Below are 27,204 nucleotides of genomic sequence, written 5' to 3' on the forward strand. Positions count from 1 at the left end.
ATGGAGGGTCTCCTCAATACCGGAGATGGTGAGTCGTTTATCCTGGGTTTTCGGCACCAAATGTCCCGCGCTATCGTCTCGCCAGCAAGAACGCACACGGAACACCAGGATCCTTCTGCCGCAAAGCGTTTATTGCATCTTGAAGAGGAAGACCACGAGGCCCCGTGAACTGTCCCTTATATAGTCCCCAAAGCTGCGTGTCCACATCTAATTGGTCGCTTACTCATGATCTCACTGGCACGCCCCGGGGTGGGCAAAGACTTGGCGCGAACACACTCTTGCACATGCGCACACAGTTTGATTACAGAGAGGGTCCAGGCTGCCGCAACGGAAGTCAGCGCTGTCTTGTGATGGCGAATGCTATCGCGGCTCTCCACACATATTCAGTCAAAACACACATATGCCTAACATTTTGAAAAATTGAAATTGTTTTTAAAAATTGTGTTTGCTGGATGTGCAGGCCCCTGCCTTTAATCTTATCGAGGCAAAAGCAATCAGATCTCTGAGCTCATGACCAGCCCAGTGTTCACAGGCTAGATCGGGATTCAGGACAGCCAGGGCTACATAGAAAGATCCTGTCTGGGGGAAAGAAAGCTTCTGTTTGATGAACATGTGCACGGCCCTCATTTCTGTGCCTCACTCACTTCCATGTCTGCTACCAAAGAGGCCAGAAGAGGGCGCTGGAAACCCTGAAGTTACAGGCGGTTGTGAGCTCTGAGGAGGCAGAGGCAGGGGGATTTCTGAGTTTGAGGCCAGCCTGGGCTACAGAGTGACTTCCAGGATAGCCAAAGCTACACAGAGAAACCCAGTCTCAAAGAACTGAGGGGGAAAAAAAGAAAAGAAAAGAAAAGAAAAAGAAACTAAAAAAATTCCCTTAACAGTAGCATCTTGCTATTGGGTGAATGCCTCTATATGTCTCATGATGTAAACCAGGCTAGCCTCAAACTCTGAAATCCACCTGCCTCTGACTCCGGAGTAAAGGACTAAAGGAGTGTTGGACCCCAACACCTGGCATCCTCGCAGGTCTCACACTCAACATTGTAATTTGCGAAATGACCCAGTAACCGCTACCTGCCCTTATACTTCCGGTGTTTCCTCCAGCTACAGGGTCTCCCGCCTCGTCACAGCTGACAGGCTCGGCAGCACCGGGTACCGGGAAGGAAGCCCCCCACAAGCCTCTGCTGGTGTAAGTTTCTCCTTCGTCCTTCGTGCCCTCTTCTCTCTCCCGCAGTGAGGCGCTATGTGGAACATACCTGGCCACAGGTGACACCATATCCCTCTTCCCCACACCAGCACATACTGGGGACAACCTGATCTAGGACAGTGGGAGTATGTGCACTCCAGGTCCCGGATCTCATTTTGGGTGAAGGCACAACTGGAATGGTCTAACAGCTGTACCATCCTAGCCTTAGGTAGCCCATAATGGTAGACTAGGACTCTCAAAGTCTCCGTTGGAGCCGGCACGATAGTGCGTGGCTTTAGCCCCAGCACTGTAACCTTGTAGTGAATGAAAAGGCAGTGGGCTGAGCAGAGGGAGCATGGTTCAGTGCTCTCTGCTCCTGACTGTGGGTGTGACCAGTTGCTGAAGGGTCCTGCCGCCTTCACTTCCTATCAATGACGGAGCGTCACCCGGATTTGTGAGCCAAATAAACCCTTTCTGCCTTAAGTGCCTTTGCCTGTGTTTGACCACAACAGAAACCGAGAGAGCATGCCTTAGTTGTATGGGTTGTGGAACGTACACGCTCCATTATTATCTCTGCAGGACCTGCAGATCTGTAGTTCTTGAAGATCGCTGGGAACTACATTTCCCAGGCTCCCTTGCTAGCTGGCTAACAGCTGGATTGGCCCGTGAAAGATCAGAAGGGCGGTCTTGTATACGTCAGCCATCCTCCCCCACAACTTCAACGTTGTCTTTTAGAAAAGCAGGGTTGAAACATTATGTTCTTTAATTTTACTGTTGGATGTGGGTCTCACTACACAGCCCGGGTTGCCTCTGCCTTCCGAGTCTTGAGATTATAGTGTGCGGCATCGCGTTCTTGGGCATTCTTCCATAGACATTTGTGTTTGCTTCACGCCAACTTTATTAAGATGGATCTGTCTCCCCTCCCCCAGTTATGTAATTTTATCTCTAATATACACAGTATGGCTGGAGAGATGGATCAGTGGTTAAGAACACAAACTATTCTTGCAGAGCACCTAACCCAAGACAGCTACAGTGTACTTACATATAATAAATAAATAATCTTAAAAAAAAACCCAACCTTTGACAGTTTGGGTAGGTTAAAATATATAAAGAATATACATTGTTTGTGTGATTAAAAAAAGAAAACTTTTATTTATATGAGTATACTGTAGCCTTCTTCAGACACACCAGGAGAGGGCACCAGATCTCATTACAGATGATTGTGAGCCACCATGTGGTTGCTGCAAATTGAACTCAGGACCTCTGGAAGAGCTGTCAGTGCTCTTAAGTGCTCTTAACCACTGAGCCATCTCTCCAGCCTCCTGCTTGTGTGATTTTTAAGTCATTTTGTGGCTATATTTAGTAGGTATAAGTTTGGGCTTTGTTTGTCTCCTTGGCTGGATAAATAGTTAACGGTTATCAGACCTGAACTGGAGAACATCAACCTCAGCCAGGGCCGCTGGGTCTGCTGAGCTGGGGCAGGGCTCTGGTGGTTTCAGACACTGTTCAAGCACCTCCTTTGTCTCTTTGCCCAGGGAGAGCCCTGCTGCGGATTCAAACAGAGAGAAAAAGATGTTCAAGAGGAAACAGAAGACAAATGCCACCAAAGAGTGCTTCCAGAGAAGCCCTTGGTCGAAGAAGCCAGCTAGCAAACTTCAGTGAGTGAAAGTCTCTGCTCTGCCAGGCGGGCTCATAAGCCTGTGAGGGTACAGCAGGGAAGGCCATCCTGGGAATGGCCTTCAAAAGACAGCAGGTGTCAGAGTGGCATGGGCCTTGGAGGTTTGCTAGCTACTTCTCAACTGTGTGTTGAATTGTTTTGTTTTGAGTGGAGTAGCCCTGGCTATCCCAGAACTCACCATGTAGACCAGGCTAGCCTCAGACTCACTGTGCAGCTAAAGCTAACTTTGAACTCTAGATCCCCTCCTGGTCCCACCTCTCTGGTCCTGGAATTATAAACGGGCGATGCCATACCCAGCTTACGTCATCCTTTGGCCAGCAGACCCCTTGCTCGTACAAACAGGAAGTTGCTTTTGACCATACTTTTGTCCATTTGGCAGAAATTGCTTTAAACATTCTGGACGTTTATTTACTTGCTGATTGTGCATGTGTGTGTGTTGGAGAGGTCAAAGGTCAGATTTTCTGGAGGCATCTCTGACCTGTGGGTCTGTCTCGTGGGTCCCAGGGTCTGACCTCAGACCGGCAGGGTTGGAAGCATGTGTCTCTCTACCCACTGAACTAACTGGTATTTTATTGGGCTGTCAACCAATCCCTCTTTGTGAGTAGATGCTGGGACCCTCCTGCCCACTCACGATTGCCTGGATAGAGTTTCATGGGACAGATGAGTTTAGGGATCTGCCTGCGTTTGAAGGGTTCAAGGTTCAAGGCTCCCTCTGGGACCCCTGTGTCCGACACAGTCATAATGTTACCCAAGAGCCAGTAGAACCTGCCGATCCTTGGCTCCAGTTGCGAAGCCCTGAGTGAAGAATTGTAGTTATCATAGAAGTAAATAAACATAACGTTTAAATTAAAACAACACCTACCCATGCAAGTCTAAATGCCAAGATTACTTCTATGGTGGGCTCTGCAGGATCTCGTAATTTCTCAGAGAGGGCAAGGGGCTAGCTACCCTGGGGTCACACAGCAGGGGACTATACTGGCTCTTATTTCCCCTCACAAATGTGTCCTTGGCTTCTCGAATGTAGGTCTGCACCTTGTCCACTGGACTTTCCTGTACTCCCTAAGACAGTTTGGGTCACCTACAAACCTCATCCCAACCGGATCCAAGAATACAGCTGCCCCGAGGTATGTCCTCTGGATGTCACCCAAGAGTGACCCTGCCTCTCCTGTCTTGGGGGATGTAGCAACTCTGACTATATAGTTTCATTTCTGCCTTCCCTCCCTTGCTGGCACAGCCGTGGTCAGCACCGGCCCGTTGTGTGGACGGCTGGGAGTGTTGGTGCTGCACATCTGGGGAAACAGAAGCAGGTGGATTGTGGTGGGTTCAAAGCTGGCTAACATAGCCAACACTACACTATGAGACCTTGTGTCAAAAACCCCAAAATAGGAAAAGAGAAACACACACACACACACACACACACACACAGAGAGAGAGAGAGAGAGAGAAGCCAAAGCCAAACTGGGATAAGGTGGTGCTGCATAGCTTTAACTCCAGCACTTTAGAGGCAGAGGCAGGGGGATCTCTGTGAGTTCAAAGTCCTCCTGGTCTACATGTCAAGTTCCAGAACAGCCAGGGCTACACAGCAAGATCCTACCTTAAAAGAGAACAAAAAGGAGAGCCGAACGGAACTTACGTTGGTTTTGTTAAGACCCGTGGATCTCAATTCCCTTGCGATACCACATCCGATACCCTGAGTATCTGATAGCTGCATTGTGATTCATAACAGCAGCAAAATTACAGTAACGAAGTAGCAACAAAAATAAGTGTATGGTGGGGGCTCACCGCAACACAGGGAACTGTATTAAAGGGCCACGGAATTAGGAAGGTTGAGAACCTCTAGTTAAGATACCACACAGCTGGGCGGTGCTGGCACACAGCATTATCCCACCACTCCGAGACTCTTTGAATTGAAGGCCAGCCTGATCTACAGAATGAGTTTCAGGATGGCCCAGGCTACACAGAGAAACCCTGCCTTAAAAAATTAAAACAAAAACAGAACAAAAACCAAAAAAAAAAAAAGCATTGTATGGATAACTTTCAGATAGTACTCAAATGTCCACCACCCACCTGCATCCACAGCTGGCATGGAACAGTAACCACACAACTGAACTGAGCAGTCAGGCCACCCCACCCTTCTGGAAAAACAAGAACCAATTAATCTCTCATAATATTTCAAACATTAAAAAAAAAATCACTTCCCAATGAGGAATCCCCTTTGCAGAGCAGGTAAGGACTCTGGGATAGTAAAGTGAACCCCTAAACTAGAACAATTCTATAACCCTGGTTTTGATCAAGTGCAACAGAGAGAATGCTGGGAAGAAAGTCTGGGTGGCAAGGGATGTCCTAGGTAAGGGTCACTCAAAATGACAACTCTTTGTCCTTTCTTAGGGAGTGGGTAGACAGAACTCCTAGGCTGGAGCAGGAGAGACCCCAGTGATCTGGAACCTACGTCCAGACTCCCACCTGAGGCCTGTTTCGACCAGGGGTGCCTTCAGATATCCAGTGCTGCAGAACCTCTACTTCCCCAAGTTTGGGTTTCTTGGTCTGAAGAGTCTTATGCTTCCAGCCTTGATGCCCTCCCACCATTCCGCTCTAGATGGACAGACAGACATCAAACCATACCATTCACTGCCTATCCGTGAAGAGGGACACAATTCTGCTTTTGTCCAGTCTGGGGCAAGCATACATCCCGACTGTACTTCCTGTCTATGTACCTCCCACCTACATGTGGTCAAGCACATTCTGTGTAGTTGAGGCAAGCAAGCATGTCTACAGAAGTAAAAACAAGTGGCTAGTTATCTTACATGAAAGACATCTCCCAGCATTTCTGGAAGTTATCTGTCCCTGAGCAAGTGGGGGCTTTCTGGTTAAAAACATTTTTGTTCTACAGATTTCTTAACCACAGTAATTAAAATGTAAAACATAACTTTAGCCCTTGCACTTTAAGTCTTTGGCAGAATTGTTGCAGAATCCATGAGAACACCAAATGAAAAAAATTAAGAGGATGTGACTGCTTTTAGGTATGGAGGAGCAGAAGGTTTGTTGCAGACATCTGGGAGAAACCAGCCAGAGGCATCTGGGAGAGTCTAGAGTGAACATGATCCTGAGGTGGGCCATGTGAGGAGAAATGGAGAGGGGAGAACCAGGAGCCAAGAGGCCCAAATGTAAAAGGGTAAAATAAACACATAGCCAAAATGACTGAATTATATAGGGAAAAACAGCTGAGGAAAGGGCAGCCCAGCAGCTATGCTAGAGCATTCAGGGTAGAGGCCCAGGGTATGCCAGCTGGGAGACTCCAGATCCAGTTAGGGACTGAGGGATGCTGAGAGCCCAGCAGGTCCGCTTTGATATGTTAGTAGGCATCTCCCCGGCTGAGTCCAAAGGAGCACTCACTACCTGGTGTGAAACCAGTCCAAGAGACCACAAGCTCAGCAGACTTGGGCCCAGATGGACCGGATTCTGGGCAGGCTGTACAACTGCAGGCACCACGTGTTTACCCTTCCGAGTCTCTCAGTCTCTGCAAACAATGACATTGGGCAGGAGGGCTTGTTCCACTCTGAAGAAAGTGTGCCACTCACCCATCCACAAAATAAGATAAAATAAAATGGCTGATCCAGTACCGTAGACCAGTCGGGACAGGACCTGGAGGATTTATTAGCCAGAGGCAGACATATCTGGCTGACACATCTGGGAGAGCCCAGAGCCTTGGCCTCATGGGGGAGGGGGAGGAAGAGAGGGCAACCAAGTACAGAAAGGATGGGTAACCAAATGTCTGCATTATGTAGGGAAGAGCCTCTGGGGGAAGGGCAGCCCAGCTCCTGGACCAGAGAGTTCAGGGTAGAGAGTGGGTTGTGCCAGCCACACCCTGTAACGGGTAGAAACTGAGGGATGCTGGGAGAACCTGACCAGGTCCGTTTTGATATCTTAAAGAGACACCTCAGCCATTTGTGAACAATGTCACCTTTGTCCAGTGAGCCAGAAACTCCTTGATTTTTAGTTTAGTTTTGTTTTTAGAACCCCCTTGTTGATTGTCTAGGATTCTGTTAATTTCCCCTGTCTTGAGGTAACACAGAGTTCCAGAAGTTCCAGGGTTGGTAGATAAGACCCTGGACACCTTCTGACTAAAATCTTAGGGAAACACTGAACAATTGTTTTCCTGGTAGCTGTTCCTGACATTGCAGTCTTTTACCCGAGATTCTAACTTGCTGAGCATCCTATGCTTTCGTTTGCTAACTGTTAACTTTTATTAGTCTCCTCTTTTCCTTTTCTCTTTGTCTTCAAACATGAGGAATTTGTGGGCAGTTTTAGCTGACCTGGAACTCTGTAGAGCAGGCTGGCCTTGAACTCACAGAGATCCACCTGCCTCTGCCTCCCCAGTGCCAAAGGCCTGCGCCACTTTACCCGGCTCTTCCTTTATCTGATCTCTGTTTGTGGACCAGGTCTTACATAGCTTGAAAAGGCTAGACTGATTCCATAATAGACTTCAAATTGGCAGGTGAAGAGACTAGGCCTAAAACTGGGCAAGTCCAGGGAAGCCCAGGCTCCAGCCTTCATACACAGGTAATGGGATATCCCAGCCACCTGGCTGGGAGCAAGGACAACAGGTCAGCAACAGTTTCCAGACCTCCCCAGCAAGTTCCCAGCCCCCACACCCCAGTAATGGAATATCCATAGAGATTTACCCAACAGATTGACATAGAGGTCACCTACCCCGGATTCCCTAATGTGCTTTAAATCAGGCTCACTTGGGTACCTTGGTAACGGGAGCCCCCAGCATGCTGGACTTCCGCAGAATAAAACACCCTTTGTGTTTACTATATTGGGTCCGGGGTATCATTCTTCATCGAATCGTGAACCCTTACAGCCCAGCGTGAACTCAAACTGGATATTGTTAGGCCTCAAAGAAACCTGGGACAAATGGCTAACTGAGGTACCTATTTAACACACCAAGGTTGACTCTGGCTGCCAGTCTCTGTCCATCCATATTATAAGTACCTGTTACAGAATCATCTTGATTGGCATACCCTGCCCCTACCCTCAATCTCTCCAATCCCCGAGCTTTACTCCCCTCTCCACAGATTCTCCAATTCCTGTATAACCAGCCATTTTGACTACATGACCGCTTGATCTGTGGCTTCTCTTTTGGTCCACCCCCCTTCTTCATCTCTTGATCCTCACCCCCATCTCATGGCCCCAGTCATTTCTGCTGGCCATGCCTCTGGCTGCTCTGTCGCTCATATCTACAATAAACTTCCCCTCACCCCTGTCCTCACTTTCCCATTTAGACACACAGCAGATAAAGCCCGATATCCACATCTGTGCTAAGTCGGCTTCACGGAGTAATCAGAAAGATGGCTGACACAGCCTCTCTGTGCCTCCAGAGTCAGGTTAGGACAGTAATACCTCACTCCTGACATCACCAGCTGAAAGAATAAAAAATATAGCCTAACCCCTCCAAGGACCTCAAGCTAAGGGAGCCTTAACCCCACGCCTAAGAACCCCCCCCCCCACCGCCCTAGTGACTTCTAACCGTCTTTGCCACCCCCACCCAGGAGACCACAGAAATACAGACCTCTGAGACTATAGGGAAATGATTGGTTTGTGATTCACAGGTTTTGCAATGATTGGTTGTAACTCACAGGCTGTTGCTATGAAATGATTGGTTTGTGATTCGCGGGCTTTGCCATGATTCGCGGGCTTTGTTGTGAGCCATATAAAATATGTTCCGATTCTGCCCTCGTGGTCCGCAGCCCTCTACTCCAACATGGCGTACAGGTTGTGGGCCTCAAGTGCGCTTGGAATAAAAATCCTCTTGCAGTTTGCATCAAGACCGTTTCTCGTGAGTGATTTGGGGTGTCGCCTTTCCCGGGAGGTGCAGAGAACCCGCACTTTGAGGTCGGAGGATCCGCGACCTGGGAGTCTGCTCTTTTATAGCCAGCCTGGGAGTGGATGGGAAGCCCGGAGCTCATGATCACCCAACCTAAGATCCCTTTTGTTACAGGGTCAGCACAGTGTTACTCCAAGGATGGGCCAGAAAGAACCCAGAGAGGACAGGGAGGCTGGCGCCACTACAAGTAGGCTCTGACTGTTTTGGATGGGGGCCTGGTGGTGGCCATCTTGCTTTCTAGTGGATGGAACAAGGGAGCAGCCATTTTGTTTCCATTGGGTAGAGCAAGGGGGTGGTCATCTACTTTCCCAAAATGAAAAGATCCAGTTTACACTTTGAGTCAGTGTCTTTATTGGTTCAAACAACAGAGTACAAAAACCAGACTTGGATGCCAGCACCAGGAACTCATAACAAATATTCTATTGCCTGAATAGTTATTGTTAAAGATAAGAAACAATGTCTAATGTTTGGAGAGAGCACTCAGTGGTAAAGCAAGCCCAGTTCCATGTCAGGCGCTCACAACTGTCTGCAACTCCAGCGCCATGAGATACAGTGCCCTCTTCTGGCTCCTGTGGGTACTGCACTCACATATACAAACCCACATAAACTAAAATAAAAACAAAATCTTTATATAAATAAAAGAAACTATGTACAGTTGGGTGTGGTGGCTAACCTGAACTATGTATAAGACTTAATAATAAAAATAAACTATGTACAAAAGGCTCCTGACCCTGGTCTTAAAACTTAGTTCCTAGGGCTGGAGAGATGGCTAGGAGCACTGGTTGCTCTTCCAGAGGTCCCAGATTCAATTCCCAGCATCTACACGACAGCAACTGCCTATAACTCTCGTTCCAGGAGTCTGACACCCACACACAGACACACCTGCAGGCAAAGCACCAATGCACGTAAAATTTCTTAAAAAGCCATTCAAAACTTTAGCTCTTGCACGTGCATGCCACACTCCCAGAACAGTGCCTAAAATAAATTTACCCGGAGATCACCAAGTGCCAATTAAAGACTACCTTGATGCCATTGGGGAAAAAAATATAAGTAAATGGTCGATTTTAGTTGAATTTTCTGAAAGTTGAGACTGGCCCCCACCTCCCTACTCTCATTCTACCGCCCAGCCCATCCTGCCATGAGCCTCTCATGAGCCTGCCAAGTTGATACACAACCAGCCAGGACAGACGGGATAGAGACAGCATGTCTTAGGGCAAGAGGCTCTGGGAGCAGTACACATCTGTGCAGACATTCTGAAATCCACGCAGCTGTGACTGCAACAAAGTAGCCCAGGTGTGGTGGCACAGAATGGTTGGTAGTCTCAGTACCTGAGAGCCTGGGACTGGTTTGAGCCACAGTGGCTGGTTGAGGCCTTTCCTCGATACAATAAAATAATTATAGTTATAACACTAGATAACTTTCAGGATCTTCATAAAGGCTAACAGGATTCCCAAAGGTCAGAGGTCGCCCCTCCCTCCCATCTATAGGTTATCCCAGGCTCCTGCTGGGGTCTACAGAGTTCCCAGGAAATCCATGAGATTATTTGATCAATTGAGTGAGTTACCTGGCAGACACCCAGCTATTTGAATGCATGTGCATTTTCCTGTTAGAAACTGAATTTTAAAAATGATTTTTCGAAACAAAGACTGGTTTGTGGTGGGGTGTGGCGGTAGATGTTTGTGATGTCAGCGCTGGAGAGGCAGAACCAAGCGGGTCCTTAGACAAGCCTGCTTGGGTAAGTCTCAAAAAACAAGGTAGTTGGAACTGGAGGCAGGACGTTTGGGGTTGACCTCTGACCTACACTCCCTCTCTCCACCCAAAGACACACAGAGATAGAGACAGACAGGCAGACAGACATGCAGACATGCATACACACACACACACACACTCTAAGACTCATGGATCTAGCAATTGTCATCTTCATGATGGGGGGGATGAGGGAGTTGGGGGTAGGGGGTGGGATGCAGAGACTGAAGAGGGGAGAGCCTCTCTTCGGCTAGATAGAACCTGACCTCCTAACCCCATTCCAGTGCTGACCCCATCACAGCCTCCAGGTCCAGCTTCCAAGAAGAAAGTGTTCTCAGGCAGTGCTGAGCTCACAGAGGACTGTTTTCCATTGTCCGTTCTTGTCTGCAGGGATGTTTGGGAAGCTCAAGACATCCTGCTCCTCAGGATCTGTGCGCCAAAGCTGCCGACCATTGGCTACTCCAAAAGAACTTGCCTATGGGATGTGGCCTTCAGTCCGGACTCTGGCAGTCCAGACTCATGATGTCCTGGGAGGGGAAAAGCCACAGGCTAAGTCAGCAGGTCACAGTCTTCAAACAGCAAACTCTGTATTGAGCTGACCCACTAGCCTTTACAGCTCCCTCCCCCATGCACGGTTGTCCCCAGACCTTCCACCCGACCATTCAAATTGCCTCTGCACTTCCTGCAGGCCTCCTGGGACCAATCAGAAGCACCTTGGCTTAACTGCCTGCCCTTTGAAGTTGACCACTGCTTAGCTCTGCATTTAGAATTGCCCCAGAAGACAGCAGGGGGGGGGGGTGGCATTTGAACTAAAGCCTAAAAATCAGGCGAGGGGCCAGAAAGATGGCTTAGCGGGTGAATGACTTAACCCCCAGGACTGGCAAGCTGATTTCTGTCTGTACCCAGAACCCACACAGAAGAGAACCAACTCCTGTGAGTTGTCCTCTGACCTTCACACATGCACTATGACACTTACACACACATGCACGCATGTGCACACACACAATAAACAGATATAACTTTAAAAGAACTTTTTGAAGTCTGGTTGAGCGTGTCAGGAAAGTTAGATGTGTCTGTGCTTTCCCTCCTGCCCTCACCTGCTGGGCCTTCCTGGACAGGAAGTGGGCGTAACTGTGTCCCTTGTAGTGGCCTCTGGACTGCATAAGGGTACAGATGGCGCAGCTGTGGTTGGCGGCAAACTTGTTCAGTGTGCCAAAGGCACACGGTGGAGGTCTGTTGGTGAGGTTCCTGTCTTCCTCTGCCTGGCGGGCCTTCTGTCTGTCTAAGGTGGCCAACAGCTGTCTGAGGGAGGCATCTGAGAACTCATTGAAAAAACGCTTGAAGCTGGGGTACTTGCGGATCTGGAAGAGAAGTAGAGTCCTCAGTGTTACAGGCAGGGTCCCCCCACCCCAGCCCGCTCCCTCATATCCCGGGTGAGCACCCTTTCATTAAACCCCCCACTCTCACTTCTACAAGCTCTGGCTTGCAGCTGCAGGGCTGCAAACAAAACAAACAAGCCAACACGTGTGTGGAGCCGATATGGCTCTTAGCCTCACACTAAGGTCTTTCTGGCTAATTCACTTCTCTTCATATCTCTGGTCTCCTTGCAGGGGGAGACCCAAAGACAAAGACTTGGGTCACATGCGATTTATTTGGGACCCTGGGCACACCGATGGGGAATAAGAGGAAGGATAGTAAAGTGGCTCAGGCAGTGAAATGTGTATGCCTTCTGGGGAGGGCTGAAGCTTACAGATGTGATACAGGGGCTCAACTCACTGGGTACTGAGATGCAGGTGCCCCAGGGCTGGGCCTGGGAAGTGGGGTACCTCCAGGCCCCCAAGGGACCTGCCTATCTCTAAGGGAGGCTGCTATGTATGTGGGGGGGGCAGGAGCCTGAGTGGGGGGGGGGCACAGGATAACTATGAGCCTGAGAGAACTGGACCCCACTGAGCTGCTCACTAGCAGGGCTGCAACCCCGGAAGGTGACCTGGGGGCAGGATCTGAGGGGTCAGAGGACACAAGGTCTTGGGTTGCTGTGACTCCAGGGTTGGGGCAGGCTCTGATTGGCAGGGAAACCATTAGAACATGTGTGTGTGTGTGTGTGTGTGTGTGTGTGTGTGTGTGTGTGTGTGTGTGTGAAAGAGAGAGAAGAGAGTGTGCCTACTCACATGTTCGTATGTGTATGATGTATGCACACCTGTATGTGAACATATGGAGGTCAGAGAATGTCGTGTATCCCTCCTCTCAGGCTCTGCTTTATTCCCTTAGTCCCTTGAGAATGGGGTCCCTCACTGACCCTGGAGGTAGACCAACCACCACTGAGCCCAGGCCTTCCTGTCACCTCCCCATACAGCTCTGTCCTGACAGGTGCACGATCCCTCCATGCCTGGCTTTTTTACAGGTGTGCTTGGGATGTGAACTCAGCCTCTCTGTGGGCATGCGCAGTAAGCACTCTCCCTGTGGAGACAACTCCCCGGCCTGTGTACAATGAATAGTCTTCCCATCTGCCTCCTGTTGGCTTTCTCTCCGTAGGCACCGCTGAGTCAAACGGGGAGTATCCCAGTTTGGCAAAAGAGGAAACTGAGGTTCAGAGAGGTCAAGGGAACATGACCAAGGTCACCCAGAAGTAGGGATAAAACCCAGATCTCAAGTGAAAGAGCGTGAGCCCCCGTATCTCCCTGGAGAGTTTGAGGGGTACTCACCTGCCTCCCTAGCTCGCTGTCCACCTCTTGGAGACTAGTCACCAGCTTTTGGATGACGAGCTCCTCTGAGGGAAGAAAGGAAAGATGAGAGGCTGTCCCCAGTGACGCCCCAGCACCCAGAGCAGACCCCCACAGCATCATGGCTGTCCAAAGAAAGACCGCAGTTCTCTCTAAGCGCCTGTGACAGAACTCAGCTCCACCTGACACACGGGAAAGCTGAGGGCTAATGTCAGGAATGGGAACGTCCCTTGGCCATGGGTGCTGTCACAACAGGAGGGTCCCTGGGCTGTGTTATGGCTCTTTGGTGTTGATTTGAGCTGGGCTCACTAAAATATGCAGGAAACTCACAGAGGGGTCATTACAAACAACTTGAAACGGAGCAAGGTAGAACCTTTTACCTCAGTTTAAAGAGCACACCAGTAGGGGCTGGAGAGATGGCTCAGTGGTTAGGAGCACTGACTGCTCTTCCAGAGGTCCCCAAGTTCAATTCCCAGCAACCACATGGTGGCACACAACCATCTGTAATGGGATCTGGCGCCCTCTTCTGGCAGGAAGGTATACATGCAGCTAGGCCACCTTCACTCCTCAGAGCCTTCCTACTTAGTCTGGGGCATGTAGAAGACAGACTAGAAACTACCCCAGAGGGCACAGGATGTACTAACTAGATTCGGCTCCCTCTGGCGGAGACCCCACATCTGGTGCATGACTTCTGGGCTGGAAAGGCACTTCTGGGGACCCAGCTGGTGCCTCTCCTGCAGCCTCCATCTTCTGGAACTCGGGGCTTTCTGAAAGAGATTGCAGGAAAAAATGGATGAGTTTTGCATCCATCCCTTCTTGGGGTGGTGGGATGGGGAGTGCCAGCTCTGTCCTCCTGAGATCTGTGGTCCCTCTTTGCCCTCAGCTTCCCCTCAGACGGCACATGGATGGGCTGGAGAGAATGCTCAGTGGTTAGAGCACGGACTGCTCTTCCAGTCCTGAGTTCAACTCCCAGTAACCACATGGTGGCTCACAACCATCTGTAATGGGATCTGATGCCCTCTTCTGGTGCATCTGAAGACAGCTACAGTGTACTCATATAAATATAATAAATAAATCTTTAAAAAAAAAGATGCACATGGCTCTTATCCAGCAAAATGACCTCCTCTTTAAATGTGCAAACTTTGAAATATTCTGTTGTCAAATGGGCATCATAAGACAGACCTGACCTGTTAACTGAGATAGTACTGTGCACGTGGTATACAGCAGGCACTACATAAGTGCAGGGGAAACCACTGTATAACAATGGTCCTCCTGGGTTAGTGCAAGTCACCTTGAAATCCTCAGGTGTTTCTGTTAATGTTCCCTAGTGACATCTGTCAAACCACAGATCTAACAACACCTTTGGCTTTTTTGGTGTTTTCAAAACTGGGTTCCTCTGTGTAGCCCTGGCTGTCCTGGAACCCGCTCTGTAGACCAGACTGCCCTCAGACTTACAGAGATCCACCCGTCTCTGCCTCCCAAGTGCTGGGACTAAAGGCGTGTGCCACCACTTCCTGGCAACACCATTGTTTCTAAGAAAGGGAACTCTGAGTTTCCAGCGTCCTGACAAACACTGATCCCTTTGCTTCCCACAGCAGAAAGCAGAGGTCAGGGTTTGAAGTTACCATGGTAACATCAGGCCTGCTCACCTGTGCTGCTGCAGATGGAGGCCCTATGGCCGCTGACACACATGGGCAGGAAGCCATGCCTCTTGGGTGGCCGGGCCTCCAGGCTGCCAGAGACTGGAGGCCCTGAAGCCTCTGTTTTTTTGGACTCCTTGGAGCTATGTTTCCCGAGAGAAAAGACTCTCCGGAGATTAGACTTCTTCACCTGTGACTTCGCCTTGCGGGCTGGGGTCGGGTTTTCTCCTGCCTCCTCTGCCTCCTGGGGAGGAAGAGAGAAACTGAATCAGGGTCCCTCACCTCAATGTCAAAGGTGCACGAGAAGGAAGTGGCTGGGGTATGGTCTTTGGTGCTGTGGAATGTTGTCTGAGGGAGACCAGTCCGGAGTTGAGAATGAAGCAGAGGGCTGGGGTCCCCTGAAGAGCAGGAGGGTTGGGGAAGGCATTCTTACTTCTCTCACCTCTCCCTTCTCTTCCTCTGCACTCTGGAGTAGGGCCAGGATCTTCTGCCTGAATTCTCCTAGGAAAAGAACAGGGTTCCTTTAAAAGGTCTCTGAGGTCCGGGCCAGGTCCACACACCCCCAACATTTCTGTTGTTGTTTTTAATCTATATTCTGGAGTGCAAACTTGGGTCCTGGAGCTCGTGAGGCAAGAACTTTAATGGCCGTACCGTCTATCTCTCCAGCATCTCCCGCCACCCCCAAAAGCGGTTTTAAGGTGTCTCCAGATCAGGCCTGGTTCTCTCAACAATAGACTGTCAAGTATGGCAAGACCTCCCCTCTGTTCTCAGCCCCTTCCCCACAGCTCGCCAGTTCTCAAGCCGGCCGGCCAACTATCAGCAGTAACAGTGGTAACACAGCCTGTCAACCGTCACAAGCCCTGCCGTGCTCTATGAGCTGTCATTCGGATAGAACCTCCAGCAGCTCTCAAGGGCCACGCTTGCAAAATGGGGAAACTGAGGCTAGTGGGTGCAGTGTTCGCTGGGCCGGGAGCTGTTTCCACGGGGAGACTGAAACAGGCTTTGCCCCGCCCCACCCTCCCCGCCTACGCATCCCTTTTCCAAACGGTAAAGTTCTTTGCAGGAGGTGGGGGGTGGCGGGGGGCGTTTCTCTGAGGGGCAAGGGACTAACTGGATTCCGAGGCTCTGTCCAGCAGTGGCTTCTCCTCGGGTCCCTGAAATACAGCAGCTGGTGGGTGGAGCTCAGAGGGACGGGAGCCTCCACCGTCTCCAGACCGGACTTCACTGACCGTGGGCGCCTCTGAGTCTGGGAAGCAGAAAAGTACAGTAAGGGTGTGCGTCAGCCACACCCAGCAGCTGACTCTGAGCCCGGGCAGGTGCCAGTGCGCCCCACCCTTGGTCTATGCAAGGCTACAGTGAGCTTCTGGGCTGTGCCAGGCCTGGGGCTTTGAGGAGCCGGATCGAGCTCTCTGCAGCCTCTAGAACTGCCTTTCCTTGGTTTCTCTGCCTCCCCGACCCCCACCTCTTTCCCTGGGGTTTCTTTACCTAGCCGCTGGTTTTTGTTTGTCCACTAGGGGGCAGTAGGTGCCTGGCTTCATGCCATGTATGAAGATCCTATGGCCTAAACTGCTTTGCATGAAAATCCCGCCTCTTAGGACCCCAAATCCATGCTCTCTAAGCCAGACATTCTCCTTACAACAGTGTCATACATCCACCCTAACGCCCAGGAAGAGCCAATGTGACCGTCCTTCTCCCTCTAACTCTGGCTTTGATGAGCCACGTGACTGATGACATCACTCCTGCACTCTGCTTCCTTGGTTCTGTGACAAACTGTGACACAGACAGACACTAGGACGCAGAGAGGAATCAGAGGCTCAGAGACAGGGATGGGATAGTGTGCAACTGGGAGAGCCTGGGCTACTCAGCGGATAGACGATGTTTAAGGCCCTGGGTTCCAGCCCTAGTACCACACAAACTGGGTGGTGGAGCCTAAGTCTATAACTCTTGCATTTAGTAGAGGCAGGCAGACAAAAAGTTCAGGGTCATTTTTGGCTACACAAGGGAGTTTGAGACCAGCCTCAAAAAACAACCAAGCAAACACCAAGATGTGCCTGAGATGGCTCAGTGGTTAGGAGCACCAGCGGTTTTTCCAGAGGACCAGGTTTGATTCCCACATGGTGACTCATAATCATCTGTAACCCTCCCCACACTGCTCAGGGCATCCAAGATTCCAGAGCAGGAGGCAGCTGCGGTTGCTATGGCAACTGCTAGAGCTTGCTTACCACGGCTGCTGGAGGTGGAAGTTCGGGGTCCACTAACACACAGGGGTAGGAAGCTGGGCCTCTTGGGCCTGGTTTCTGGGGCAAGGATAGTGGCTATCCCCACTCTCTTGGGTTCCTCAGAGGAAAGCTTCTTGAGAGACAAGGCTCTCTTCAGGTTAGACTTCCTTTCCTGGGACTTCTTCCTGGGGGGTGGCGTTGGCTTTTGGGGAGGAACGGCTTCTGGCTGAGGGACTTGCGCTTGCTATTAGGAGGAGAAAGAAACCGAGTCAAAGCTTTGGCCTTCAGCAGAGAATACAGGCAGCCCCACACAGGCCCACGCAGAGCAGAGCGGGAGGCGGCTTCTGGGATTTGGGAATGAGGCTAACTGGGAAGGGGAGGGGGGAACGAACCCGGAGCGGCAGCAGCTCTGCAGGCGCCCTCTGATGCCTGCGCCTCACCTCTTCTTCCAGTCGGTCGCCAGCTTTCTTGATCAATTCCACGATCTGCCGGATGACGTCATCCTCTGCAAGAGAGCAGGGGCACCACCACGCCTAAGTACGCAGGCAGTATTCAGATCTGGACTCCCAAGGAGAACAAGACCAGCCCGGATCACTCAGGATTGAGGTTCCCCAGTACCCGAAGACCCTCCTGTACCCCCCAATACTCAAAGGCCCTCCCATCCTCCACCATCCTGACTAAAGCAGAGTCACCGAGAAGTCATTTTTTATTTGATTTGTTCTTTAAGAATTATTTATTTTGTGTTTGAGTACACCGTTGCTGTCTTCAGACACACCAGTAGAGGGCATCAGATCTCATTACAGATGGTTGTGAGCCGCTATGTGTGGTTGCTGGGAATTGAACTCAGGACCTCTGGAAGAGCAGTCAGTGCTCTTAACCACTGAGCCATCTCTCCAGCCCAACAGGGAAGTGTTTTTGAGGCAACGTATGAGTTTTTTAATTTTTTAGTTAGTTTTTAGAATTTAATTATTAGGAAAAAGAGAAAAGTCACACACGGAGGTCAGAGGACATCTCTTGGAAGCCACTTCTCTCCTTTTATTTTGTGGGTCCCAGGAATCGAACTCACATCATCGGGGCTTGGTGGGACATGTCTTTACCCACTGAGCCACTTCACAGCCCAAAGCATGATGCTTTATGTAGGCATTTAAGGTCTGATGTCCATCTGCCCTGCCAACTGAGCTTCCTAGATCTGGGAACTTTGAGTTGGTGGTGGCTAAGTCTCTTCCCTCCCACCTCTGTCACAATCTGTCCTTCTTCTTCCCTAGGTTGCCAGGACATCAGACAAGGAACAGGAATTAGAAACATTTCCCAAGGCTGATTCCAAGTCTTCCGGCTGCCCATAGCCTGGGCGATCTGTAGAAATGGTAGGTCCCCAGCCTAAGGCACAGAAAGGACATTGGCGGACACTCCACAGGTCACACTGGACCTGCCACATAGCTGCCTCCACTACACCTCACGTGAGCACATTTCCTTGGGTGGCTTGCTCTGCCTTACACTCGGCTCCAAAGGTCTGTTTGCACAAAGTGTCAAACAAACAAGCATCTCTGTCCCCAGCTAGATGTGGAGTTTCTACCCCTCCCTCCTGGTCTCTCACCAGCCTCCCAGGCTTCCTGTTTCCTGATGCAGTCTACAGTTGAGACAATGGTAACAGATTGGCCACAGGCGAGCCTTTTTATCTCTTGTGTGCCCTAGCTTTAAAAATGTGACCTTTGTTTTTAGAGAAGTAGATGAAGAGGGCACTGTGGAGGTGTTCCGGCTGTGTATCAGTCTGGACATACAGCTGAGAGGTGAGGGTTTTAGTCTGCACTGACGAAGCTCTGTTTCATTCTCTGTAATTCTGCAAGAAGGCGCAAAGCCATCTGTCGGCTATTCACTGTGGCTGTCGGACAGTTCTTTCCGCCTTTTTCCATACAGCTGTCTTATTTAGGTAAGCTCAAGACCTCTTACCTGCTAAAGCAGAGTCCCTGCCTAACCACACCTTAGGTGGGAGGTGTAATAAACCAGATAGATAGATAGATAGATAGATAGATAGATACATACATACATACATACATACATACATACATAGATGGATGGATAGATAGATAGATGGATGGATGAGTGAGGTCTCATGTAGCTCCAAGTGACCTCCAATTCATTACATAGCAGATGATCTATGAACCAATCCTCCTGCCTCCACCTCCCCAGCTCTGGGATTACGTGTGTGCACCACCACATTTTATTTATGTCAGCCAGGGCTCTAATTCCAGCTTCTCGAATGCCAGGCAAGCACTATACGAACTGAGGTGCATCCCTGCCCTGTCTTTCTATATATTTCAAAATGCATTTTAAGAAATTGAGAGCCAAGTCACGTTGCCATGGTCACAGAGGCAGGAGTGCTGCTGCCTTAGCTTCTCTCCCGCCAGATTCTAAAGTAAGTCCTTGATGTTGGAAGCAGCAGGGTAGGCAAGATCTACGCATGCCCTGAGCAACCCTCTAGTCTGGTGCAGACTCTCATATACGGAAAGAAGGACGCTAGGCGTTTGGACTCACGGTCAGGCTTCCTGGGGTCCTCTTCTGATGGAGGACCTGTGGCTTGACTGGAGCCATCTGGGGTTTCAGCATGGTCTCCTTCACTGGGCAAGGCCTGGGGGAGGTCAGAATCTGGTCCCCCTGGAAATCAAACGGAAGCAAGTTGAAACCGGATTTAGTGACATCCCTTGGACTTTGTTAACCAGCATGCGACATGCCTCCACAGAGCGACAGACCAGGCAGCAGCCACCCCTAAACTTCACCTCAAATCAGAAATTGGCCCGGAGGAAAGTGGATTGTCTCAGACCAAGTTTCCCCACGAGCCCTCCCTGAGCCTCCTTTCCCACCAAAGTCACAGTGTGTCTGCACCAGCGTCTCCAGAACATAGCTGAGACCCCTGGGAGAGGAGACTTCGCTCCACGTCCCTGGCTACGGGGATCACTTGGGGTTGTCTCCCTTGACCATAGAGGAATCGGAGGCTCCAGGGGCAGCCACGGCTGAAACTACAACCGATTTGTTCTTTTGTTTGTTTTCTATGTCTTTTAAGACAGGGTTTCCCTGAGTAGCCCTGGCTGTCCTGGAACTCGCTCTGTAAACCAGACTGACATCAAGCTCAGAGATCTGCCCGCCTCTGCCCCCCACCCCATCCCAGTGCTGGGATTAAAGGCGTGTGCCACCATGTCGGACAGCAGATTTATTCTTGATGGAGCAGGGTCTAGACAAGGCACTCATGGGCATCGTAGGCTTGTGGAGTGGGAGATCGGCTACTTCTGCCCCTCCCCCAAATGCTGTGTTGACCCAGGAGACAGCATTCCCCCGCCCCCTCTCTCACCATCCCTAGGCTACACAGCTTGTTGAATGGCAGCGCCTCTGTTGGGTTGAACTCCAGTGCCCAGACGTTTAACCTCATAGAAATGTCCCTTACTCTCCACTTCCTATCTGGGATTTAGTAAACTTAGAGCACCACCTGGTCCTTGGGGTGGGACAATGGAGCTACCCTAGTCTGCTCACCCCTGCAGATCAGCCGCAAGTCGGACTCCTCTGTGGCGTGTGAGGCAGCCACACGGGGTGCTGTGTCCTCTTGGCCTTGTGCTTCTGCGGTTCGGGGCCCAGAAGGCTCTTCGGCAATAGGCTTCCTGTGACTGTGTTTCTTACGGCTGGTCTTCTTGTCTTGGGATTTCTTCCTAAACGCTGGCTCCTCAGCTGCCTCTGGTAGGTCCCCTTTCCCTTTTGACGTCCGGTTGCCCTTTTCTCTGGGCTCCTCTATCCTCATGAGTAAGAGGTTGAGCACTATCCTAAACCAGTTCTGCTGGGCCTCCCTTGGAGGCCTCTCTTTCTTGGTGTCCTCTGGTGGCCCCTGCTCACTGGGGAGAAACTTGTTTCTCTCTTCCAGAGGGAGGGCTGCGGGGGCAGCGCCCCGGGCCTCTGCAAAGCGAGACCGGCTCTCGGAACTTCGGGCTCCATCGCTGGCTGTCCTCCTGCAGGTGGCGCTAGAGGGGCACCTGGAGCTTGAGGACTCAGGGTTATTCTTGGGAACCTGCCGGTCCAAAGATCGGGCTCTTTTACATCCTGAAGGCTTCCTTGGGCCCTTCGGGGTCTCCACCGGGCTACAAGCAAAACAAACAACTCCCTCAGGAGATTTCCCTGGAAGGCTAGCCCCTGCCCACCTGCATTCACGCACGACCTGTCACCATGATACCACCCTTTCCCGACCATGCTTTCCAAACCTTCTGTCCTGTTTGTCCCCTGTGCAACCCCCCAGGGAAGGAGGTCACTACACCCATTTCCCAGAGAAGGAAACAGAATCAGATTTCCCTCCAATCTGTCGGTGGCGTCGCCAGAGTGGCCCAGAGGAACACAACCCTGACGTCCCCACCTCTCTCTCCTCAGATGATTTGCAGTTTGTGACTCTAAAAGATCTAATCTGTCAGGAGACCTCTCCGTCTCAGCAGAAACAGGACCCTTACCCTCCTCCTCCCCCACACTGGTGTGAGCGGCCAGTATGGGAGATCTGTTTACATTGGAAGGCCCGGGAGGAGCCAAGCTGCTGTTCCTGATACAGCCACGACCCATGATGGGAGCCAGGGTTTCTGGGTGTTGATGCCTGCCTGTCTACCTCTACCTGTCCTTTTGTCCGTCTGCCCCTCCCTCCCTTCTTCTTTCGCTTCATTGTTGGTTTAGAAACTACTGTAAGCCAGGCTGGCCTTGAACTCTTGGTCATGCCTCAGTCTCCTGAGGTGTACCACTGCACTTGACCCGGCCTGTCTCAAACTCTAGCCAGCCGGCTGTATTTTGATCTGTGTACTTTTCTGTATGTAAGACTTATGCTCTCAGTACAACGGCTGGAACCCAGGTCCCGGAACGTGCTAGGCTCTGGGCCACACCTCCGCGTAGTTTCAGTATGACCTTCCCCGTTTACAATCATTCATTTTTGTTCTGGTTCTGAAGTCAGGGTCTATGTGTAGCTCTGGCTACCCTGGAGCAGTGTAGACCAGGCTGGCCTCGGACTCACAGAGATCCTCCCAAGCTAGAACTAGAGGTAGACGTTACCATCCCATTGAATTAAAAATAATTATGGGTATATCCGTGTCTGTCTGCGCATAGGTACATGCAATTGCACGTGTCCACAGAGTCCAGGAGAGGGTGTTAAATACCCTAGAGCTGGAGTTACAGGTTGTGAGTTGTCCTGTGTGGGTGCTTGAATTAAATAAATAAACATTTTTTTAAAATGTCATGAGCTGGCAAGATGGCTCAGCAGTTTAAAGAGGACCCACTCTCTGTTCCCAGCACCCACCTCAGATGACTGACTATAACTCCAGCTGCAAGGGGGTCTGATGCTGTCTTCTGCCTCCACAGGTACCCACTCAGATACACACACATGTGCACACATGCACACACGTGCACACACACATACACACACACACACACACACGCCTCTGTCTGGGGTAGGAGAACTGGACCCTGCAGCAGGTACTATCATCATAGGCTGTGGAGACCCACAGCACTGTCTGATGTCTCAGGGAAACTCCTGAAGGAAGTGAGGATGTTGTCGGGCCCTGGTCATTAAAGGGAACATCTGGGCCGTAGAGAAATCTTACATGGAAACTGCCTCATGTTCCTGAAGCCCCAGAAGTTACTGCCTTACCGATGTGCGTCCAAAATATGGCTCAGGGTGGGAGCCACTTTTTTTTTTTTTTTTTTTTTTTACTTTTACCCTCCACTGGCCTCTGAATCCCTCTTGGAGCTAAGGATACAATCACAAGCAAGATGTAATCAATGTAAACCAAAGAGAATGTTCTGGCATTTACACTGGCCAAGAGCAGCAGCCGCCCCTCCCCTTAGTAGCTTGCAGGCTTAAGAGAAGGCAAATTTAGACCAATCGACCACCCGATCATATGAATTAGCTCAAAGGAAACTGAGCCAGAAATATCGTTCCAACAGTGGCCAAGGCTTCTATAAGCCAAGATGGCTGTCAACCCAATCATGAAAACAGCCAAATGTGTGGGACACCATATACAGTCTCCTCTGCCCCCCTTTCTTCCCTGAAGTAGCTTGGCACCAGGGGTCCATTCCACAGAATGGGGAAATCCCTACCTTGCTGGAAGAAAGGAACAGCCATCTTTGGGGGGGGTGTTGTCATGGAAACAGTTTTCACCAGCTGTGGAGATGAGCTCAGCATCTTTCTCCTGCCTGCGATTTTACCACACTCACACAGTCCCATGATGCTTTCCCAAGATTCCTAGTGAAGAACCACTCCAGGGTCCTAAAGACCTCCTGACCCCAAGCCCAGAGATCTCACTCCTCAGCCTCCTGCCCAAGGTGTCCTGACCTTTGATCCTATGACCACATCCTGGAAGCTCTTTCTAGGAGGCTGAAACAGACTGAACTCGTCTCTTCCCTTCCCCCACCCCTCTGTCTTCTCTGTCATTGGAATGTTCTAGAAACACTGTTCCAACTCTGGGACAGGAGCTGAGAGAGTATGGCTGTCCAGAGAGGGCAAACTTGCTACCCTAGAGAGGCGTTCTTGGTGCATACCTGTCTTTTTTGAGAAGACGCTCACCCAGCTCCCCAAATTACACCGCTGGTGATCTTTCTGGGTATCCTCAGCATGAAATTTTTCCCATTTAGAAGTCATCACAAAAAGAAAAAAATTTAAGAAGAGGCGGCGCTGAAGAGCTGGCTCAGCGGTTAGGAGCACTGACTGCTCTTCCAGAGGTCCTGAGTTCAAATCCCAGCAACCACATGGTGGTTCACAGCCATCTGTAATGGGATCTGGCACCCTCTTCTGGTGTGTCTGAAGACAGCTACAGTGTACTCACACATTAAATAAATCTTAAAGGCATCATCACAACCTCCTAGCCAGACTGGGAGAGCCCAGGCACGCTGCTGGATACCCAACCACTCACGTAAACATGTTTGTTGACATGGCCGAGAGTAGACTTCAGAACAAAGTCCATCCACCCTAGCCAGAAATTCCCAAGGTCTGATGCACAGATCACAGGGGCTAAGATAGGACAGCTCCAGTGACTCATTTCACAGCCTCAAAGGACCAGAGAAGTCACCTCGAGCTGGCACGGTTTTCCCCAGCACGAGGCTGTGTTTAGAATATTTTCTAAACTGAACTCTGACCTCATTACATTTGCCTTGCCCATTACTCTGATGCCACAAGTGTTCCCTCCTCCACCCCTGCAGGCATCACACACACACACACACACACACACACACACACACACGCACACACACACACTGCCTCACAGACTATGAAAAGCCCTGCAGGAGCACATCATGGGTACTCAGAACACTCAATACAGTCTCTGTTCCAAGTGTAAGAAGCTGACATTGCACTATCAGTCTTGCTCCCGGTCCCATGTCTAAGATCCATGAAGATCCAGAGGGTTCCCTGCTGTCCCCACCGCTAGCCAGGCAGGCCCTGGTTGTTTATGGTAGAAATAACCATACACAAACACACTGTAAGCCCTTTCGCCTCTGATTGCGTCGACTCTGACAGCACCCAGTGAATCAGGCACCGGGGACCGAGGTCCTGAGCTACTGATACATGGTCAAAGTCCCAGAGCTGGGAGCAGAGAGCTGGGCCAAACATTGTTCTCCCCATCCAATTCCAAATTCTGTTTTCTCACTCTTACACCAGGCAATGTCTTCTACACACACACACGCACACACACACACACACACACACACACAGACTGTGCAGTCACACATCTATATGTGTGAATACAGTGCATACACGCACAGCAGGTAAAAGATTATGAATCCAGAGGGGACCCCACAGCCCCGAGGCTATGTGCTTAAGCTCTGCATGGCTCGGGATGGCTCTCCCGGTGAATACCACCCAGAGCGCAGGACCTTCCGGGTGAGAGCCAGGAGATGCCATGTGCAAAGCCATTATTTTGGACCCCTACAGAGAAGGGTGAAGCTTTTGCAGCTCTTGCCTTTTCACAGGCTGGGTACTGAGAGGCTCTTTGGGGACTCCTGAGCCTCCAAGTGGCAAGCCTGTTCTCGGCCACACCTAGCCCCACTTGTTAAGCGGCAACAAGTCAAGGTCTCTCTTTTATGTGGGGTCCTTCTTGGGCTCCTACAGTCACAGACTCTGAAAAGTGCTGGCCTCACCCCTGTGTGTGTGTGATGTGTGTGTGTGCATGTGTGGTGTGTGCCCATGTGTAGTGTATGTAGTGTGTGGTGTGTAGTATGTGTATATGTGTGTGTGTTTGGTATGTATATGTGTGTTTGTGTGAAAGTATGCATGGTACCATGTGTGTATGCGCATGTGTGTGGTGTGTACAGAGGTGTCATGGGGGGTCCCATGACACGCATGTGAAGATTCAGATGAATCACTGAACCCAAACATTGAACTCAGGCTTCGATGTCAGTAGCAAAGCGCCTTTTCCTTCTGAGCCACGCTACTGGCCTCTGCTCTATCTTTTTTAAAAATAAGAAAACAGAGAGATGGCTCAGAGGGTAAGCACTAACTGCTCTTCCAGAGGTCCTGAGTTCAAATCCCAATCACAACCATCTGTAATGAGAACCAATGCCCTCTTCTGGTGTGTCTGAAGACAGCTAGACTATTACATATATGTATATGAAAACAGATTCTAGGAAGATCAGCGAGTTAGAAGCAAAGTCAGGTCTGAATTCAGGTCTATTCCGCTTATTCCAGCTTCCTTTTGGGACCCTGAAATCCCCATCCAGTGCTCCAGGGTTCCAAAAGAGAGGATTCAACCTACCTCAGGCCACAGAAGTCGCCGCTGTCCCGGGACATCCCTAAGCTGGGATTCTTGGAGTTGGGCATTGTTCCCTGGTAAGTAGTAGTCCTTTGTAGGTCAGGTCTAACACTTCTAGGGAGAAAAAGCTGCTGTTTCGGCTGCTAACATTTGGAGGTGCTCGGGACTTCTGGGTTATATATATTGTTTCCCAGGAGCTGAGCTCACAGGTAGCCAATCAGAAGGGAGGGCTGGCTTAGCGCCCCACCCTTTGCTGCCAGCCAGGGAGACAGAGGAGAAAACACACAGTTTCAGTCGACAACTTCCTTATTACACCTGAATCCCAGAATGAAACCAGCGCTCAGAAGCCAGCGTCACGTCTGGTCCGCGTACGAAATTGAAAGCAAAGCTTTATCAGAGTCTTCAAGTCTAAAAAAACCAACAGCATCTAAGAAGATGACTTCCAATTCCCAATAGCCAACTTCTCAGGGATCTACTGCTTTTGTTTGGGGGGTTTCTGTTTGTTTGTTTTTGTTAGGAGACAAAGGCCTACCTGTCATTTTGTCCTGGCCAGAAAAAAAAAAGTGGGGGGAGTGCTAAGAAATGGCTCAGTGATTAAGAGCACTGGCTGCTCTTGCAGAGGACCTGGATTCAGTTCCTAGCACCCACGAGATGATTTAATTCCAGATCAAGGGGATCTAATCTAATACCTGCTTCTGACATCTACGGACACAGTGCAGATATACACATATATATTCATGCAAGCAAAATGCTCATATGCACCAATCTTTTTTAAAGAATTATTTATTTATTACATATAATGTACATTGTAGCTGTCTTCAGACACACCAGAAGAGGGTATCGGATCTATTACAGATGGTTGTGAGCCACCATGTGGTTGCTGGGAATTAAACTCAGGACCTCTGGAAGAGCAGTCAGTGCTCTTAACCACTGAGCCATCTCTCCAGCCCTAAATAAATCTTTTAAAATGTGCTTTACACACACACACACACACACACATACACACACACACACACACACATTTTGGCCGAATTTCGTCATCCACTCTTTTAATCCCAATATGCTGGAGGGAGAAGCAGGCAGTTCTCTGTAAATTTAAAGCCACATAGCCACATAGCCAGTTTCAGACCAGTCAATGATAGTTCAGGGGATCTCCCTCCCCATGATAAACTTTCTGTTGTGTGTATTTTATCACATCAAAAAGAAGCCAATGGAGGGGCAGGTGTGGGGTCACTGTGCAGGTGTGTGGGTCACTGTGCATGTGTGTGGGGTCACTGTGCAGGTGTGGGGTCACTGTGCAGGTGTGGGGTCACTGTGCAGGTGTGGGGTCACTGTGCAGGTGTGGGGTCACTGTGCAGGTGTGGGGTCACTGTGCATGTGT

General features: G+C 50.2%; 2 protein-coding genes across 2 annotated transcripts in view; one reads left to right on the plus strand and one right to left on the minus strand.

Moving 5' to 3' along the window:
* The window catches only part of PNPLA1 (patatin like domain 1, omega-hydroxyceramide transacylase), a gene marked incomplete at both ends in the record, with an annotated part of 35,503 nt that extends 31,488 nt beyond the window's left edge, over positions 1–4,015 (plus strand). Inside the window, 3 exons of the mRNA XM_080937736.1 lie at positions 1,102–1,186; positions 2,719–2,841; positions 3,886–4,015. Coding sequence (XP_080793862.1) covers positions 1,102–1,186; positions 2,719–2,841; positions 3,886–4,015 — 338 coding nt within the window. The remainder of the gene's footprint in view (positions 1–1,101; positions 1,187–2,718; positions 2,842–3,885) is intronic.
* A 6,970-nt stretch (positions 4,016–10,985) lies between these two features.
* Positions 10,986–25,891, minus strand: BNIP5 (BCL2 interacting protein 5; the record flags this gene model as incomplete). The annotated part of the gene is made up of 12 exons (XM_080937737.1): positions 10,986–11,021; positions 11,592–11,855; positions 13,197–13,261; positions 13,859–13,981; positions 14,864–15,098; positions 15,288–15,355; positions 15,966–16,100; positions 17,077–17,317; positions 17,514–17,578; positions 19,606–19,725; positions 20,596–21,191; positions 25,827–25,891. The coding sequence occupies 12 exons, from the start codon at positions 25,889–25,891 to the stop codon at positions 10,986–10,988; spliced, it is 2,013 nt and encodes a 670-aa protein (XP_080793863.1).
* Between the last annotated feature and the right edge of the window lie 1,313 nt (positions 25,892–27,204).

Source organism: Micromys minutus (assembly GCF_963924665.1).
Source record: "Micromys minutus genome assembly, chromosome: 25".
Classification (NCBI taxonomy): Eukaryota; Metazoa; Chordata; class Mammalia; order Rodentia; family Muridae; genus Micromys; species Micromys minutus.